Raw genomic sequence first — 18,073 nt, forward strand, 5'->3', positions numbered from 1 at the left:
TCGTTACATTGAAACTGGAACTTTATACATAAGACAACACAGATGGGGCCTGCCTAATTTTGACAGGTGTTGCATTACATTACATTACATCCAGGGCCACCAGCAAAATGCTTTAATCACGTGTTTGCCAGCTGGAACAATGGACACTGAGGCACTCTGAGCTAGATCTTAAGTTATTGGTAGGACTATACAGATATCGATTGTCCGTTAAGTAATCTGGTCCCAAGACATTCAGGGTTTTATATGTAATAACATGACATTTAAGCACCAATAAGTGCCATGAAATTTTCACAGTGACATGCCACACAGTAATCAGAAAATAATAATGGACATGGATTACAAGAGATATAATGATCAGATTTTTCCCCCAGTGCAAAATGCAGCAGAAATGGAGGGGAAATATCTCAATCAATGCAACATGGGATGGCAACAAGGCATTTACTGCTCTAAAAATGGATCAAATGGATTCAGAAAGCAAATCAAATATTTTGTTCCTTAGTCTTTTATCTGCTTTTCTCATTTATGATTTCTATATTATCTACTGCTGTTTTAAACACAGTTCCCAGCTTTGGCTACTTGAAATAACACAAGATATAAAAGATATGAAGGGAGGACTAGAAGAAAAATAACTGAAGTATTTTCATTGCTAGGGAGGTGCACTTCTGACCCAAAGGAATGCCATTTAAAGACTGTTTTTCCAAGTCGGTGAACAAGGTGGAGTATAGGTTAAAGGGATCAAGCAGAAGGAAAGACTGATGAAAGCTTGACTTTCACTCCCTTGCATGCTGACATCAGAGAAACTTGTAGAAATATTTATTCCAAATCAGCTAAATTCTCAGTTCCTTCTGTTCCCTTGTGAAAGTTGATGTCTTTTGCAGACTTCATAAAGCAGACATTTATCTGTAACATTTATAGACTACTGTTTAGTATAATTCTCTGAGCAGCTTACAATAAACAACACACACACACACCACAGTCATAAATGCTCTATCAAACACAAAAGGAGAACAGAACCAAGTGCCTCAGCCCTCAGGTCTGCCCTCATCACAGGACAGCTTTTAGCCTCTTTCTCCCTCTCCCTCCCCATCCAAATACTAGCACTAGAATTGATATATAATAGACAGCATCTGTTATAGACTCCTATAAAACCCGACTTACTTCAAACTGCAGGGGGAAAATGTTTCAGTTGCTACCAAGTCTAACCTACTTCATGGCTTCAGAGCAGAGACACCAACTTGTGCTGAAGATTGAGAGGGCACAACGCGTGTCATGCACAACATTGCAACATGATGTTGGGAGAAGCCAGGGGCAGAGCCGAACACGGCTCCAGCAAAGCTTCAATGGCAGCAGCAACTCTTCTCTGGCGCTCGGCTGCCTCCTCCTGCTGCTGAGCCATTGGGGAGCCACTGGGGGGTCCAGCCTCCCAACAAAAATGGGGGCGGGGTAGGAAATGGCACCTCTGCTTCAGAGACAGTACCATTAAGCTTACATGAATTTCAATATTGCTTTCCAGATTCAAACTCCAAAAGCAAGATTAATGGAACATATTTGTTTTGAAATAATAGCATTAAGCATGAAGGACAACTCCAGCTAATAGTTTGCCTTCTCTCACCTTACATTTTTCCTCTTCTGAATCTTTCTATGATTTATTTAAGGGACCTGAAAGTTCACTGAGGTTTTCCCCATCACTGGGTCAAGCTACATGTATGTTTGTTTGTTTGTTTAGCTAATTATTTTTAAATAGGGATTTTTAGGCTATAGCACTTAACATGGTGGTTTACATGCATACAAATATGGTTGAAATATCCTTATAAGAAAGAAATCACAATTGTAAAAACCTGCTACGATGCAGTATAAAACCATTTAAAACAGCAGCTTTAAACCAATGCATAGGCTAGCTAGATCATGCAATAAAAGCTATAAAGAATACAAGCTGAACTAAAACATTGTCAAAATTGCAGCATCAAAATCTTAGGAGAAAGAAATGAGCCTTTAACATGTTACATACAGCTGGATGTATCCTCTTTCTTACTTTTCTTTTGTAACACAAAAGCAGCTTCTGAGACTGCATGTTTCAGCAGAGGAACAACTGGGGATGGGACTGTTTATCTCTTTCCATTCCAGTCAGTTATCCCACTGAAAAATACCCCCTCCCCACAGTGGAACAGATACAGCTACCTCTGAGATTCATTTCAATTATAATAATTGCCCAAAAAAAAGACATGGCTGAGTGTAACATGCAATTTGGACATTATATGTAGAACCTGAAACACGCTGCAGCACTTTAACAAAAAATTTAAAGGGAACTTACATCGCTTTCCTTTTTCTTGTTCTGGGGAGAAGCATACCCTGGTGGTGTTGTTATTTTCAGTTTTGTTTTGGAACTGGAAACACGCTAGGAACTCTGGCCATGAAGAATTCACCATCCCAAGAACTGGCTCACAACCTTCCTTTGCAGCTTCACAGAATGATCTGCAAGGCAGGAGCCCGTGACTAGAAAGAAAAACAAATATTTCTAAGATTATTGTCCTTCCAGTATGCGTTTTTATTTTTACTTTTTAAATGAAAAGCACGAATAGAGAGCTTCCATTTTAAACAGCAAAGAGGTTGCCCTTTGCCCAGCTAGGAAACTTAAGGGGAAAAGTACAGTGGTACCTCAGGTTAAGTACTTAATTCGTTCCGGATGTCTATTCTTAACCTGAAGCTGTTCTTAACCTGAAGCACCACTTTAGCTAATGGGGCCTCCTGCTGCTGCCGTGCCGCTGCTCCACGATTTCTGTTCTCATCCTGAAGCAAAGTTCTTAACCCGAGGTACTATTTCTGGGTTAGCGGAGTCTGTAATGTGAAGCGTATGTAACCTGAAGCATATGTAACCCGAGGTACCACTGTACCCATTTCCCAATGGGCTCCTATAGTGGGGTAGGAGAGCAGAAAATAATGGCAATATATTTCCCATCTGGCAACCAATGCGGCCCTTTGGTTTCAGATAGTACATAGGTAGACGAGTCTAAAAAGCCCAGGACCCAATTTTTCACACCCCTCTAGAAACTATGGTGGCTCATTTACCAGAAGTAATGTATTTAGCGTTAACTCTGGAAGCGTATACTCGATTCTGACCAAACTAAGCTTCCTAGAGCAAAATATACATGAGGTGTTGGTTGCCAGATGTGAAATTTTTAGCCTACCCCTAAAGAAGGGCCAATCTCCGTTCCAAACTCAGTAAGAAAATGAAGAAATAAATCTCACCTTCCTGTGCACTGCCTTCATTTCACAGTGAATGCTAAGCCAGATTGTAGCTTTGCATGAACAAGCAGAAACGGGCTCCAGGTGAGGAGATTGTGGCCACTTTGTTTCTCCCATCTTTTTGCAACTGTGCTGTGTTGAGCTAAGCCACAGTTTGACTTAACATGTCATCTGAATCTGGACTCGTGGTTTAGTATTATCAGGCAAACTATGAGCTCTTGGACTATTAGGAGAAAGCCAAGCCATGAGTCCAGGTTCGGAAAAACAAGAGGATAACAGCTAAGACTGCAATCTCCTCTCTGGAAGCCTGCATGCTTGCTTGTTCACGCTAAACTATGCATGCATGTAGTTTGGCTCTTAGAGGCTATTATAACCTTCCAACTTTTTCACCTGTAGTCCAGAGCACACATTATGGTCCCTAGAGAGATGCTGCCAAGAACAATATTCCTGTAGCAACTAGCAAACAACTTCCACTGGGCATTTTACACTTGTAAGAATTCAACACATCATGCCACATTATCAGTTTTACCAGTTCTGCTCCAGATTGTTGGTGGCTGCTGGGGAGTGTGAAAATTCATAATTAGGTGAAGGTGATTTGTGTGATACACAGCAGCACATGGCCGATATGTAAGGAAAGATATGTTGTATATTTCAGTTTGTTTTAGGCTAATGTTCAAAGGATAAGCTTCAAATGTGATAGGAGAGTATATTAACTCTAAAAAATGATTAAGTGAATAGATCCAGTCTAGATATAAAAATCCATTTGTAAGTGTCCAGTAAGCCAAAAATGTTATCATTGTGTACTGATGTTTTTCCATACTATTATGGATTAGGAGTTCTCTATAAAAGAAAGAAGAAGAAAAGGACAAAAGAGAAGTAAGCACCTATTTGTCTTGCCTAGTTTCCTTCTGTGGCTTCCAGGACCTACCTAAGAGCTGCACATTACACATTGACAGGCTCCAAAATATTCTGAGGTCTTTGATTCTCCAAAAATAAAGCTCCCTCACAAACAGGAAAAGAGTTATTGAGTGACTTGTTCTGAAAAGGTGTTACTGGCTCAGATAACAGGGCTTTAATTGGCAGGACAGCATGCAGGCAGCAATGTGGATATATACTGATAGCTAGCTGCCCTTGTCAGTAGGAGAAGTTGCAAGTCATTTATTGTTGGTATTGCATCTGCTACTGCCAGAGACCTTTTACATAGTTCTGGAACGTTTCTGTCTTTCATCACATCACAAAATAGTGGTGAAAGATACTATTTTGGAATGTGAGGGCTCCCTTTCCAAGTATCAAGTAAGCTGCTGTCAGAGATTTGTACTAGGCAAGGCTCAAGATAAACCCATCATCTTTCTGATATGTGATAATTTCACTAATGTTGTGCATAAAGGGCTTTTAATATTGTTACCGGCCACCTTCCAGGGGTCTTGGCACTTAACCAGAGTTTATGTTTCTTTTGGGGAAAATGAGGCACAGTGAAGAATATGGTTTATTTACACATATTTACACCCGAGTCTGGATGTAGAGAGAGTTCTGAGCACTGCATCTTATGAGGGGCTTGCTCCCCACAGGAGCACAGCATAGGATTCAAAAGTAGCCAAAACACTATCTCTGTGTCTCCTCCACACAGCTTGTATGATCCTCAGCCCTCATGGCCTCTAGCCCCACCCTTCTTTCTCCCAAAAACCCTTGCTAAAATTCAACTCAAGCCTCGTGCAAAAAGGACACTTTTTCCTGTGGTGACACCATGCCCCTTGTAACGCTGGCAACCTCACCTCCCCGCCCCCTCTTGTCTGACACTGAATGTCCCGACGGTTCACCTTTTGTCATGGCATTGCCTCTGCTATCACCTGTTTTGTTCCTTGATGGCACCTCTCTCAGACAATCTCCTGAGGAAGCTGGCTTGACCTACTTTTTAAAGCCTTGCTAAATCCATTGATCAAACCCCACCTTTCCTAATATGCTAATTTCAGAAATAATGAGGAGAACCTGGCACCCAGAACTTTTAAGGGATCCTTGGCCCCCTGCAAACCCATAACAGTATTATATAAACAGGATTTCAATTAACTTGAGAAAGCACTTAATTTAAAATATGTAAAACATATTTCTTTTTAAAAAAACAAAAAACTAATACTTCACAAATAGGTTTGTTGTGTAATTATTATTCTATTTCAAAAGGGGAGACTTTTTCCACTAATGCAGAAGACTAAATTGATAACAGTTCACTTGGTTCTCATAAAAATCAGTAGAGGCAAACACTTCAGTAAAAATAATATACATTTAAAAATAAAACAAAAACAGAAGGCCCTTCATTCATTCTGGGTGGTACAGAAGGACCTTTCAACTCCATAGATCAGAATACAAAAATTCCAATAAATGATCCAATAAAACTATGGTTTTCCACCATGTTGCTTTTAATGCACACAGTTAGAAACCCACTAATTACACTGAATATTAAAAATGTAAACAAATCCATGTGGCTCTTTTGTTGTATAAATTCATTCTTTGAGTGGGAAGCTGCACAACTGGAATTCATTTATTGGATTGGTGTGTTTTTTTCTTCTAGATTTGAACAGGGATTCTGGATGGGTGGTCCTTTGTTGTGACATTGCTTTGTTTTCCACTCCACTTTATCAACTGAGTTAATGTTTCAATGCTCACATCCACACAGTGATAAGTTTAGATTTTCTAAATGAAAACCTATGTGTGTAGAAGGAAGATTCAGCAAATTAGTTCAAGCATAACTATTATAAATCAGTCTCTTTTGCAGCAGTATGCTTACATGGGTTATACTAACAACATGATAATAATTTAGAAATGACTGGCTCATAAAAGGAGAAATTTATGATACTTAGATAGATTGGCCAAGTTTATGGTCTGGAAGCAACCAAGAAAATGCTAATTCTATGCCATACCATTTACCACAACACTTGCCACAACTACATTTGGTCCTTTAAGCTCAGTAAAACAAATAAATATGAAGAAGTGATCAAATTTAATACAGGCCTATTTGTTCCCCCTGTCAACAATAATATTATGGATAAGCATCTACATCTTGATTAATCTTTATATACCAGATGTTAAAAATAAATGAGTGCTACCATTTATGTGTTTTTTTTAAAGCCATCATAGGACATAGGATAATGTAACACAGTCCTTGTATTCCCTGACTAAATTTCTTTGGATCATGAGATAAAATCAGCTGTGATTTTAAAAATAAAATAAAATCTGTGTGGCTTATCTTTTGCACATTTCAAAATGGAACCCATTAATGCAGGATATTTTCCCTGCCTGAAGATCAGTTCCACAATGATTCCTATGATAAAATTCCTATGAAACCCTCCTGTGGAATGCTACAGAAAAAGGAGCTACCTGCCAGCATTGTTCTCTGAAATCAGTTTTCTTCCTGATCTATTCTAGACCATGATCCTGCCCCTGACAGTGTCATGTGGATGGAAGCATGAATGCACTAGATGTGTGAAAGATCACCTGAAGAATATTCAGGCAAGCACCATGTGCTGCTCAATCCAGACCCTGGGGATACTGCATTTATGCTAAAATACATTTAAAAAGTTCTATCCTTCTTTGGCACCAATTGGCCGGCTATGCCCAGGAGAAAGGCCTCTGGTTTCTTCAAGAAAGTATATTTAAATACTTTTTTCAATTCATTATAGATCATCTCCCAGAAAGCCTTAATCCTTGGGCACGTCCACCAAAGGTGAAAGAATGTACCTTCAGTTTCTTTACATTTCCAACATTTGTTATCGGGCAAATGATAGATTTTTGCAAGCTTGACTGGGGTCATGTACCACCTGTATACCATTTTCATAATATTCTCTCTTAAGGCATTACATGCCGTAAACTTCATACCTGTGGTCCATAACTGTTCCCAGTCAGCCATCATTATATTATGTCCAACATCTTGTGCCCATTTAATCATAACAGATTTCACCGTTTCATCCTGAGTATTCCATTTCAACAGCAGATTGTACATCCTTGACAAAATCTTAGTTTTGGGTTCTAACAGTTCTGTTTCTAATTTTGATTTTTCCACCTGGAAACCAATTTTCTCCGCATGAGCTTTCTCAAAAAATACCTCGGCCCTAATGATTTCCTGTCTATTAATTATGTGCATGCTGTCACATCCACAAGAGCAGCATGGAAATTATCTGTAAAAAGCCCACTGCGTACTCTGAAATAAGGGTGGCAAGTTCTTTCAGTTTTGGTTCTTTCAGTTTCTCGTTTTTCCAATCTTAAATTTGGTTCTCCACATTTCTGCAGAAATTTGCAAAATTTCTTTTGAAAAATTCTCATGAAAATTCTTAGCCATTTTGGTACACATTTCTCCTAATGGAATTTTATTACTTGTAACCCATCCACGATCTGCCCCAAAAACTCTGGGTGGCTAATATATGCATTTTTGTACACATTGGTCGGTTGGAGAAGTGCATTTCAAAGAATGACCATGTTTCAGTTTTCATATGTTTCAGAAAGTACAAAATTGATAAATTTGACTTTAAATGCAAAAGGAATTGAATTTCTCCCCCATCCCTACTCTGGAATAGATGGGGATCAGGGAAGAGGAGAGGGAGTTATTATATTACCCGTTCTCTTTTCCACCACCTCACCCCAAAGTTCACTGCAGAGGAAGGAATACAGCTTACCTTTGACTAGCCTCCCCTCAAATATTCACCAACAGAAAGTTCACTTCCCTTCTTCAGGGACAGTGGCGGTTGTGACATTGTGTAGCCTCAGTGTGCTGAGGTGGGGGGAGAGGGCATTCAGTCATCCACATAGCCTTGGCTGACTGTGGGCCTTTCAGGACAGCCTATTAAATGTTGTTTGAATTGGCCGATCATGGCATTTGGCGGGAGGAGCCAAGACCCTTTAAATGCCAGCCACGATAGATACGGTCCTCCAAGACAAATCAGTTAGGGACAGGAGCCACATTAGGGAACGGTCCCTGCCTTTCTGAAGGTCCACTACTCATTCATAAGGATGACACCTACTTATCCAGATACCAGTTCCCTGCAGTTCTCAGAAAAGCCATTATGGAATGTGGCCTCAAGGCTAGAAAATTTGCTTCGCATTCCTTCTGCATAGGCATAGCCACCACAGCCCTCCATTCGGGACTTCCACCAGCCCACATAAAATCACTGGGTTTCTGGCAATCATCCGCATGAAAGTGCTATGTGCCCACTGGAATGGTTGAGATTACTGCTTCATGTTGATGTTTTTCTTCCAGGCACAGGCCACAAGCAAGTTTGGATCTGTGGCACAGAACAGTGCAGCTTGTTCACAGAGAAGCCCCCCCCCCACCCGCACCCACCATTTCATTTCCATGAAACATGTACTTAAATCCTTTCTAGCAGAGCTTGCTTTTTTATAACATTTGCTCCCTAGTCCCTAATCAGTTGCAATACAAAATGGAAGATTTACTGGCCTGCATTATCTCATAAAAACATTTACACCAATCAGCAGTGATAACCTTGTAATCAAGGGGTCTATTTAAAGGCAGAATTGCCAGGTGCACTCTGCAGGAAATATGCATATCAGACAAGCTCATCCTGACCTCTCAAATATAGTTAATGTAGTTTGAAACACACCTGGCTGACTGAAGTTGGCCTCCCCCCGACCCCACAAAAAAAAAAAACTTTTCACCTGCTGTGTCAAATGAAATGCATTGGTTTCTTAACTCCATTTAGTCAGAGCTATTCTTTCTACAGACACTTCCAGTGACTAGAATTATCAGTAAAATTAAATTTATTACTATTATTATTATTATTATTATTATTAATAGAGAGCTTGCCCAGGCCCACTCATTTATTTCTGGAGACACACACCTAGATGCTCTTTTCCTCTTCTGTTTGACTATTCATGTTCCTCACCAACCCTGTAATAGGTGCTGGAACTCATGTTTCCTCTGTAACAATGGAGGAAAGGTGTTTTATGTGTCCTGACCAAACCTTTCTGCTTGTGATTTGGACAATAAAACTCCTGGAACATGTGCTTAATATCATGCTATAAAAACACTATAAATGTTTCAGATTTCTAATGCCAAAAGAAATACTTAATTATAACAGAGAACACATTTTTACATTTAAAAAATCAAGATTAAATAATTGAACCAGATGTCAAAATTAGACTGTTTTTACACTTGACAATACATATGTTAATACTTGCCAATCATAATTAGTGTTCCACAAATTCCCTCATATCTTAAGAGCAATAGTTTTCTTTTCACTCATCTCCTTGTCAGCTGCCCTTATCACTTAGCCCTCTGCTTTCTTACCACTCTTCATTTGACACATAACGAAATTCCCAGCTATTAAATTCTAGTAGCTATTAATAGCTATACCTTTGGTGTGATTTCCTTCTGTCCCTTCAGCACTCATAGGTTTAGTACTTCACAGTACTAAGTGATATCAAGAGCTTTCTTTACTGTAAAAGTAATTCATTTATTGAGCATGCAATCCTATACATCATTGATGTTCTTCAACTACAACTCCTTTCATTTCTGCCAATGGGCCAGGATGGTTCAAGTTGGGATGGGAGTTAGAATCCAATAGCTTTAGGAGAGTCACAAGTTCTGTATCCCTGCCATGTATACTTATCTGGGATTAAGCTCCACTGAACTGGAGGTTACTTCCAAGTGGGCATATCCTGATTGGTTACTCCTTCAGGGTTGAGCTTGGGTTCTGGTATCTCCCCAAATGAGGAGTCCCACCAGGCTGCCAGTAGGGTGTCTAGACCGCCAGATACAACTCTCCCTCTAGACTTCTTTACTGGGGTACCCTGCATTTTGACCCTGACCTAGGAGTGGATGAGGCTCCACGCCCCACCCCAACACTTAGACTATGGATCCAACCCAATGTCTTTTTCCGCCAAAGTTATGACAATTGCTATGAAAAATGCAAAACGCCCAGATAGGCTCAATAGGTCCACAGGCAAATTCCTTCCTGGCCCTGAAGACAATGATCAATTAGCTCCACAGCAATGATTCGGGTAGGTAGCCGTGTTGGTCGAAATATATATAAAAAAATTATATGTGCCATACATGTGCGCTGCTCACCTACCTCCAGGCAGACCAGACATATGGGGTGAGTATGCTGCCCACTCCCAGTGCGTCCAGCCTTTAAAGGGTCTTGTCTCCTCCCTTCAAAGGCCATGATCGGCCAATTCAAATAAAACTGAGCAGGCAATTCCAAGTGCCCCTGCAGCCAGCTGAAGCCAATGATGACATCAGCCAGCCATGTCAGTGATGGAATGCCCTCTCCCTGTGGCTCACCATGCTGTGCCGCTGTCCCCAAAGGAGGTAAGCAGTCTTTACTGAATACAATTACTAAATACAACAATTAAGTAATTGTCTAGTATAAAAAACTGAAACCAAATATAATCAGACTCCAAATGTTTGGCAACTAGGTGAACATTTAGGTATTTTATGTCAAAAAATTGCAAGAGTATTTTAAGAAAAATATGGAATAAAATACCTTACTATCTCTTCATTTTGTTACAACGTAAGGTATATTAGGGATTGTGTAGATGAACAGTGACAGGAAGCCCCAAACATGCCTTTAAACAACTAAATGAATTAACCTCATAAAATGATGGGACATTGCTTTGGGCAAGTGGGGGAGGGTGACTTTGCTAGTATCTGCCACTTCTTTTTCATGTCTTGATGAGCACTCGCATACTGGAGTGGTGCAACAAAGAAGTGTTCAACTGCTAATGCACTAAAACAAAATACACACACATAAATATAAATCACAAAAAGGCTTGGACATGGGAAACAATTTGAAGAAAAACAAAGCAATCATATTCCATGTAGGCAGACTATATATTTTTCCACAGCTGTCACATGGAGAGGGCATCATCACTTGGGTATAAAAAGGTAAAGGGACCCCTGACCATTAGGTCCAGTGATCAATCATGATTAGTGGGTCTCAGTACCACAGGAGCTAATGGTGGCATGGAGGGCTGTCAAATGTGGTTTTATATGATACACCTATGTACCTGTATTTGCCATCTTTAAGCAATCACCGACACTGCACAGATGAGCACTGCATATGATTTAGTGTGTAATCACATGGAAACATTATGTGTGAATCAATGCTAATCACTCTGTGAAGGAAGAGATTTCTTCACTCTGAACTGATTTCCACTCAGATATACCAGCACACCTGCAGCAACCAAAATTCACAACGTGGAAAACGATAATCATTAACATTTATTTATTTTAGCTTATTTAAATATAATTTTAATAGCCTTGAAATAAGAAAAGCAGCCAGCACCCTGATTTGGAAACCTGAAGGGGATTGCAGCCTAAATAGGGAATAAGGTTGACTGGAATTTGATGAATTAGGTTTGTTAGTGTGGTGCGGTGGATACATTGCTAGACTTCCTTAGAAAAACTTTCTGTCTATAGGTATGCATGAAGCTCATAAAAATAAGGGTTCATCCGCACATCCATGTTCATCACTTGTTGACTGTAACATCAAGGTGGCCCAAAGAGTAACCAGAATCAATACCATTATTTGACTGTCTCTTTTTTCATTGCAGATCAAAGCCCCTTCAAAATCATGTATCCATCATCCTTTATTATGCAGCTCATCTCACTCTTGTCTGTAAAAACGATCGTGATTTTCTCCTCCTTTTCTCTTTGCACTGGATTCTTGCCTTCATCACATTCACTTAAATTTCTTTGTACTTCTAAATGCTTGAACCTCCTTGCTCCTTTTAATATTTCTTGTTTAATCTTTATACTCCTCCTAGAGCTGTATGTTCCTCTGGTACTAATCTCTTACTTAGATCAAAGATTACATCTGTTTTTCTCATGCCTCTGCCTATTTGCTTTGGCAGTAGTTTATCTCTGGAACTCATTGGCTCCAGAGTATCATTTGATTCAACCCTTCTGCTCTTTAACAAGTGCTTCAAATAATATCCATTTTCATGTAACTTTTCCAATTATAAAAATTTAGCTATCTATTTTCTCTTGCTGTCCCACCTTACCCACTCCTTCTTTCCTTTTCCACCTGCACCTATTTAGATTGCAAACCTGCATACGTGGCTCAAGGGGAGGCGAAAGGGGATATGTGCCCCAGGCGGCAGGTGAGAGGGGAAACAAACAGCACCCTGCCCTAATGACATTTACCAGAACCACAAAAAAAAGTATTTCTCCCCTTTGTGTCCCAAGACACAAAGAAAAGAAGGCCTTCCTTCTCTCAGTGGTGGTGGTGACAGGGAAACATGAATAGTCTTTCCCCTCTTCATCATCCCTTTGTCACTACCGCCACCAAGAAAAGGAAGCTTGCACAGGACAGAAGGGGAGAAAGAGTTTTCCCACTTAATGCTGTCCATCCTCGCAGGGCCAGCCTGGCTCAATAACCCATGAACCACAGGGCTGGCTTGGTGCACTCAAGTCCTGGTGGCATCCAATGGAACCAAAAGCCTAGGGAAGCTGGAACAACTTGAGCCTCCTTGCCTCTCTAGCAACCTCCTAGCACCAAGAGAGGAAGAGGTGGAGCCACCATCACCATGGCACAGCATGGAGCGGTAGCAGACAAAAGGGAGGAGCCCAGCAGCAGACTAAAGTGGGGGAGATCTGTGTCAGAAGCAGCCCAAGGATGCTGCAGAGGTGAGCCAAAGGAGGGAAAGGAGAGAGGAGTTTCAGAGAACCATCTATGTGGTGGTGGGGGGGGAAATGGCTGGTGTTGGCACACTCTACACATGGGCAAGGGCCATGCTGCACTTCCCCGCCTCCCCAAGATGACTCCCTGGCACTGGGAAGGAAAGGAAATTAGGGAGAGTAAGGTGTGGAGGCTAAGCCTCAGGACATGTGGGTGACCTCCTGGCTCCCATTCATCCTCCTGTGTTTCTCTCCCTTCGCTCCAGCAACTGTCCAGACTTCTGCCCCCTGTGGCAAAATGTATAGATCCAGGACTGTAAGCTTGCTAGTTCTGCTTAAGACTTGAGAAATAATAATCTTCAATATTATAATGTATCTTCTGGTGTCAACACAAAACACAGTATTTTTCAAGTGTTGTCCTTATTAAACAGAAAAGCACAATTATGTGAACATAACAAGAGTAGGGTTCCCCGTGCCTGGCCTCAAAGAAGTCTGTGTCTTTACTGGCTACACGGATGGAAAACTTAACCTTCTTTTGCTGGAATACCTGTAAGGTATTCAGGGTGAAATAATGTGTGGAGGGGATGGCAGTAGCTGGCCCCACTGAAACCTCGCCACAGAGCCTAAAAACCACATGCATGATCTAGGACTATAGAAACCACCAAATATTCAGCTGCAGGGCTACTGATGGGAGAAATGGAATGTATATCTTGCATAAAGCTACTCAAAGTACAACACATCAGGCAAAAACTACCTCAGATAGGTAAGAATTCATTTACATTTAAGGTGAGCTGTATTTTCTAGGGAAGAGGAAAAATGCTTTCACAGGACATTTCAAAATGCTGCATATTGAATTATGCCACTAAATTAAATGTGGATTAAGATGCATCCAACTGGCACATAATCTATAACAAAACCATTCACAAGAGTTAATGTGTTCAAACTGTTATAAGAATACTATTTAGTTGTCCCTGAGCAATACATTGCAGCTTGTTCCTTTGAGCTCTTTTAGCTTGGCAAAAATCTGTTGGAGACTGTCATCCACAGCTAAATTATTTCAATAAAACAGGCCATATGGTTTAACTCTAGGCTGCACTGCCATGATTCAATATTTGGTTGTAGTTAGTTCTAATCACCCCATTTTAGTTCCCAAATACCTGTCATCACCATCACTGATGCACTCAGGAAGAGCAAGGCTACAGCCGAACAGCATGATGTGTTGATAGCAGCTGAGGCGGTTGAGATAACCAAAGAACTTGAGAAACTTTTCCATTTCAATGCTTTTGACAATGGAAAGGACTGGTGTTAAAGTGGTGTGGTTATATGGCAGCATTTGGCACTGGCTGTAGGTGATACTTATGCAGGAACCTGTGAATCAAGAACATATGTGAGGGATGAACAACATTATTATACTACAAAGCAAAAATTGGCTGAATAGTTGAAATAAATATGTGACATTTAGCTGCCTCTTCTGTTAGTACACTACTTTCTTGTTGTTTTTTTCACTTCAAGCCTCATTTACATTTCCTTCTTTCTGATATACTGTTGCCCACTCTACACCCTGCCAACACCCGTTTTGCCCCTGGGCACATGGAGCAACATCCCTCCTCTATTGTCTTCCCTTCAACAGCTGGCATTCAGGATTTTACTACATCCGAACATATAATGCCTAATAACCATTGATAACTTTGAGGAAAGGAGTGTTCACAACTCTTGTGGGAGCTGGTGTTAAATATCTTGTTTACTTTGAGTACCTATTGACAGCATTTGTTTTCAGACTATGAAATTCTGCTTTCTTTTAGCATCTCCAATTCTTGTATTTGTACATATTTCTGACCTCTGTCTTACATGTGCCTCTGTAGGTCATGTCAAAAATTCATTGATAGCACAGTTCTATAAATGTCTACTCAGAAGTAAGGCCTGTTGAAATAACTGGGATTTACTCCCAGGTAAATAGTATAGCAGTACTGTCTTATTTTAATTAGAAGCATCTAACATTTCAGGGTTTAAACATATGTCATATGTTGTCATATGTTGCAGATTGCTTTCAAGAGTTTTTCTTACACAGCATGTATAAATTCTATTTATTTTTAAAGTGACAACTTAACTAAATTTTCCTTTCAGTGTTCCTTTCTTTTATCTTCCCTCTAATTTATGTCCAAGTTTCCACAACATATTACAGTCTCTTAATTAAATAAACAACTTATAATAACATCACTTAGCTTTTGCAGTTCCTTGCATTTTACAATGCAAGGGTTCCCCAATGCTATTCCTAACACATGGATACAATATTTATTGCAACATGTTTTGCCTCTATTAATGTATTTAAACAACCAATTTCATACTATATGTTGCACATTTTTGCAATTAAATTCTTAGAGACCACCTCTTCCACTATAAGGCCCCACACTTTGGCAATTAAGATATTCTAGCAATGTGCTGTTCAAAATCTCTTGAGAGGTTAGAACAGCAGCTGGGAAGAACAGGGTTTTCCACTGCATAACCTGAGGCTCTACAACCACTACACATAGGAGATAAAGAATACTGTCTAAAGGACATTTGCCAGTCATGTCTAATTAACATCCAGAAATGCCATACTTGGTGCAAGCATACATTGGTCCAGCTCATTCTTGAAATACTGCATAAACATAAAACTGTGCACAGGATTATCTCCATTAGTTTTGATTCCATCCAATGAGCTTGTAACCCCATTCTGCAGGCTACTGGGAGATACTTCTGTCTGAATAAGCTCTCGGGCTAACCCAATTTATTTTATATAATGTTCAATAATGGAGTGGCTAAATCTTTGGAATAAATTACTTAAGTTTTATGTGGCATTACACACACAAACACAATTTCCATTTCTTAAACTGAGCCATGTTGCACTGACCCTAATTGGAAACAATTGGGAATCCTCTGGTCTAGGATCTTCCAAAAATATTATTGGCCAGAAGCTAAGATGAACTGTACACATGCCTCATAGGGACAGAAGTATTACGGTACTTTCCAATAGTCATTCCTTCTTCACTTCAGAATTGTGAAAACAGCAATTCTGAAAGGGGAATGTCATCTATTCCCCTTCCAGTTTAGTCCTCACCAAACTATAGTTCTCAGGATTAGGTAAAGGAAAAGGTACCCCTGCCCGTACGGGCCAGTCGTGACCGACTCTGGGGTTGCATGCTCATCTCGCTTAAGAGGCCGGGAGCCAGCGCTGTCCGAAGACACTTCCGGGTCACGTGGCCAGTGTGACGAAGCTGCTCTGGCGAGCCAGCACCAGCGCAGCGCACGGAAACACCGTTTACCTTCCCGCTATAAAGCGGTACCTATTTAGCTACTTGCCCTTAGGGGTGCTTTCGAACTGCTAGGTGGGCAGGAGCTGGGACCGAACGATGGGAGCTCACCCCGCCGCGGGGATTCGAACCGCCGACCATGCGATCGGCAAGTCCTAGGCACTGAGGTTTTACCCACAGCGCCACCCGCGTCCCAGATTATTATTAATCCGCGTTCTCAGGATTATTGGGTAGCAAATAGCTAAACTGGTACAAAACCAGAATATATTTGTAGTATAGATGCAGCCAAAGAACTTCTCCAGACAATCTGTTTAGGGACTATTCACCCTGATTTGCTTGCACACAGTGCTATATTTCTAGATTATAGGATATTGCATCATCAAATGGAGCTTTAGATGGGTTGTACCAAGTGCTATATTTTCTAGAAAAAGAGGTGCTGGAACTCACCATGAATGCTTCCCTTCATCTCTTATCATAGCAATGGCACCTACCTGAGAGGTGGCAGAACCAGGTTTTGACAAGTTCTGGCTGGAAAAAAGCCCTGCTTGCATAAAGCTTACTAAAGACTATATCTGCTCTTTATTGAGCATTTGTTCTGATTGATTTGTGGGGTAGTTACATGACAATTAACATTCATCCTGATTTGCTTGTGGGGTGTTTGTGTCTTCCAATTTATTCATCTCACACTTCTTAATACACTTTCCCATCACTTTCCAATCTTCTTTAACTGTGCAATCCTAACGTTTCAGTATACACTTGAATCTGTCCTGCAGAAATACTAAGTTTAGAAGCCCCCTAAAAGTCTCTACAACCAACAATCCAGGTGTCATCTGATTTGCAGTATCAATCAAACTATCAAATAATGTGTCATGTGACTAACATGCTGATAATGCAAAAATCAAACTAACACCACAACTTTTCACCAAACCACCACCTCCCTGATGTTATTTGAAAATACTTTTTTCACATATAAAGTAAATTTTAAACCAACTTTTATATCACTAGTGTCAGCCTATCTTCCCCTTTGGTGTAAAATTATAGTAACAAAGAATGCCAGAACAGCACTTGGTACAACCCATCTAAAGCTCCATTTGATTATGCGACATCCTATTATCACTTGAGATTATATTCATTTTAACTTATTTATAGCGTTTCTATGCTGTCTATGTATTCTATGGAAACACAATGATGATCTTTTCCCATGAGCAGATTTTTTAAACATATAAACTGTGTGTCTGGTTAAAAAGGTGTGTGTTTACAAAAATACCAAAATATTTTTGAATGTGTATGCATTTCAGTTCCTCTGTTGGAATCGGAAACTATTTTCTTTCATATCATTTGCTTCTTTCTGGAAACACTTTTTCAGAACAAAGCATGACAGGCTGCTAGATCAGTTATGACAGCCAATAAGCTATACTATAAAATGAACACAAATGCACTCTCATATCATAGCCTCTAGTCCAGACATGGAGCAAAACCAATGCTGCCATTCCAACTGTAGAAGGACTTGTGATCCAATGGAAGTGTCCACTAACCTAAGAGAAGGGGGAGCAATTTCCCCACTGCAGTTCTGTGCCCTCTGAAAATCTTTTTTCCAGCAATGTGGAAAGTGGCACAAAGGCTGCAAGAGAGGAAATTAGCAAAAACTGCCTCCCCTTCAGCTGGATTAGAAAACATTCTGCAAGAACAGCAGCACTGAATTTGCAAATATTTTCTTTCATGAGATGTAAAACTTACAATTGGTCTTTTAAAAATCAATTGGTTTTTTTATATTTAAAAAACCAGTCATACACAACTCTCAGCAAATAAGAGTTTATACTCTATAGGCCATAATCTTTGTCAACAATTTTATAAGGCTGAATTAACTAAATTCCACTTAATTTATGTGCTTAGTAAGCCACCAAAAAAACAAAAATAA

At 40.1% G+C, this 18,073-nt stretch overlaps 1 protein-coding gene across 7 annotated transcripts in view; it reads right to left on the reverse strand.

The window, feature by feature from the left end:
• Positions 1-18,073, reverse strand: part of CORIN (corin, serine peptidase) — a 103,647-nt gene that overhangs the window by 61,771 nt on the left and 23,803 nt on the right. For all 7 annotated transcript variants that reach the window (XR_014515798.1, XM_083459810.1, XM_083459809.1 and 4 more), the window contains exons 4-5: positions 14,023-14,233; positions 2,312-2,493 (exon numbers count right to left, since the gene is read on the reverse strand). Coding sequence is in view for 6 of the 7 variants with exons in the window: in XM_083459810.1 (XP_083315936.1) it covers positions 2,312-2,493; positions 14,023-14,233 (393 nt within the window). In the remaining variant the exon portion in view is untranslated. The remainder of the gene's footprint in view (positions 1-2,311; positions 2,494-14,022; positions 14,234-18,073) is intronic.

The sequence above is a fragment of the Podarcis liolepis genome (genome assembly GCF_965112155.1).
Source record: "Podarcis liolepis genome assembly, chromosome: 9".
Classification (NCBI taxonomy): Eukaryota; Metazoa; Chordata; class Lepidosauria; order Squamata; family Lacertidae; genus Podarcis; species Podarcis liolepis.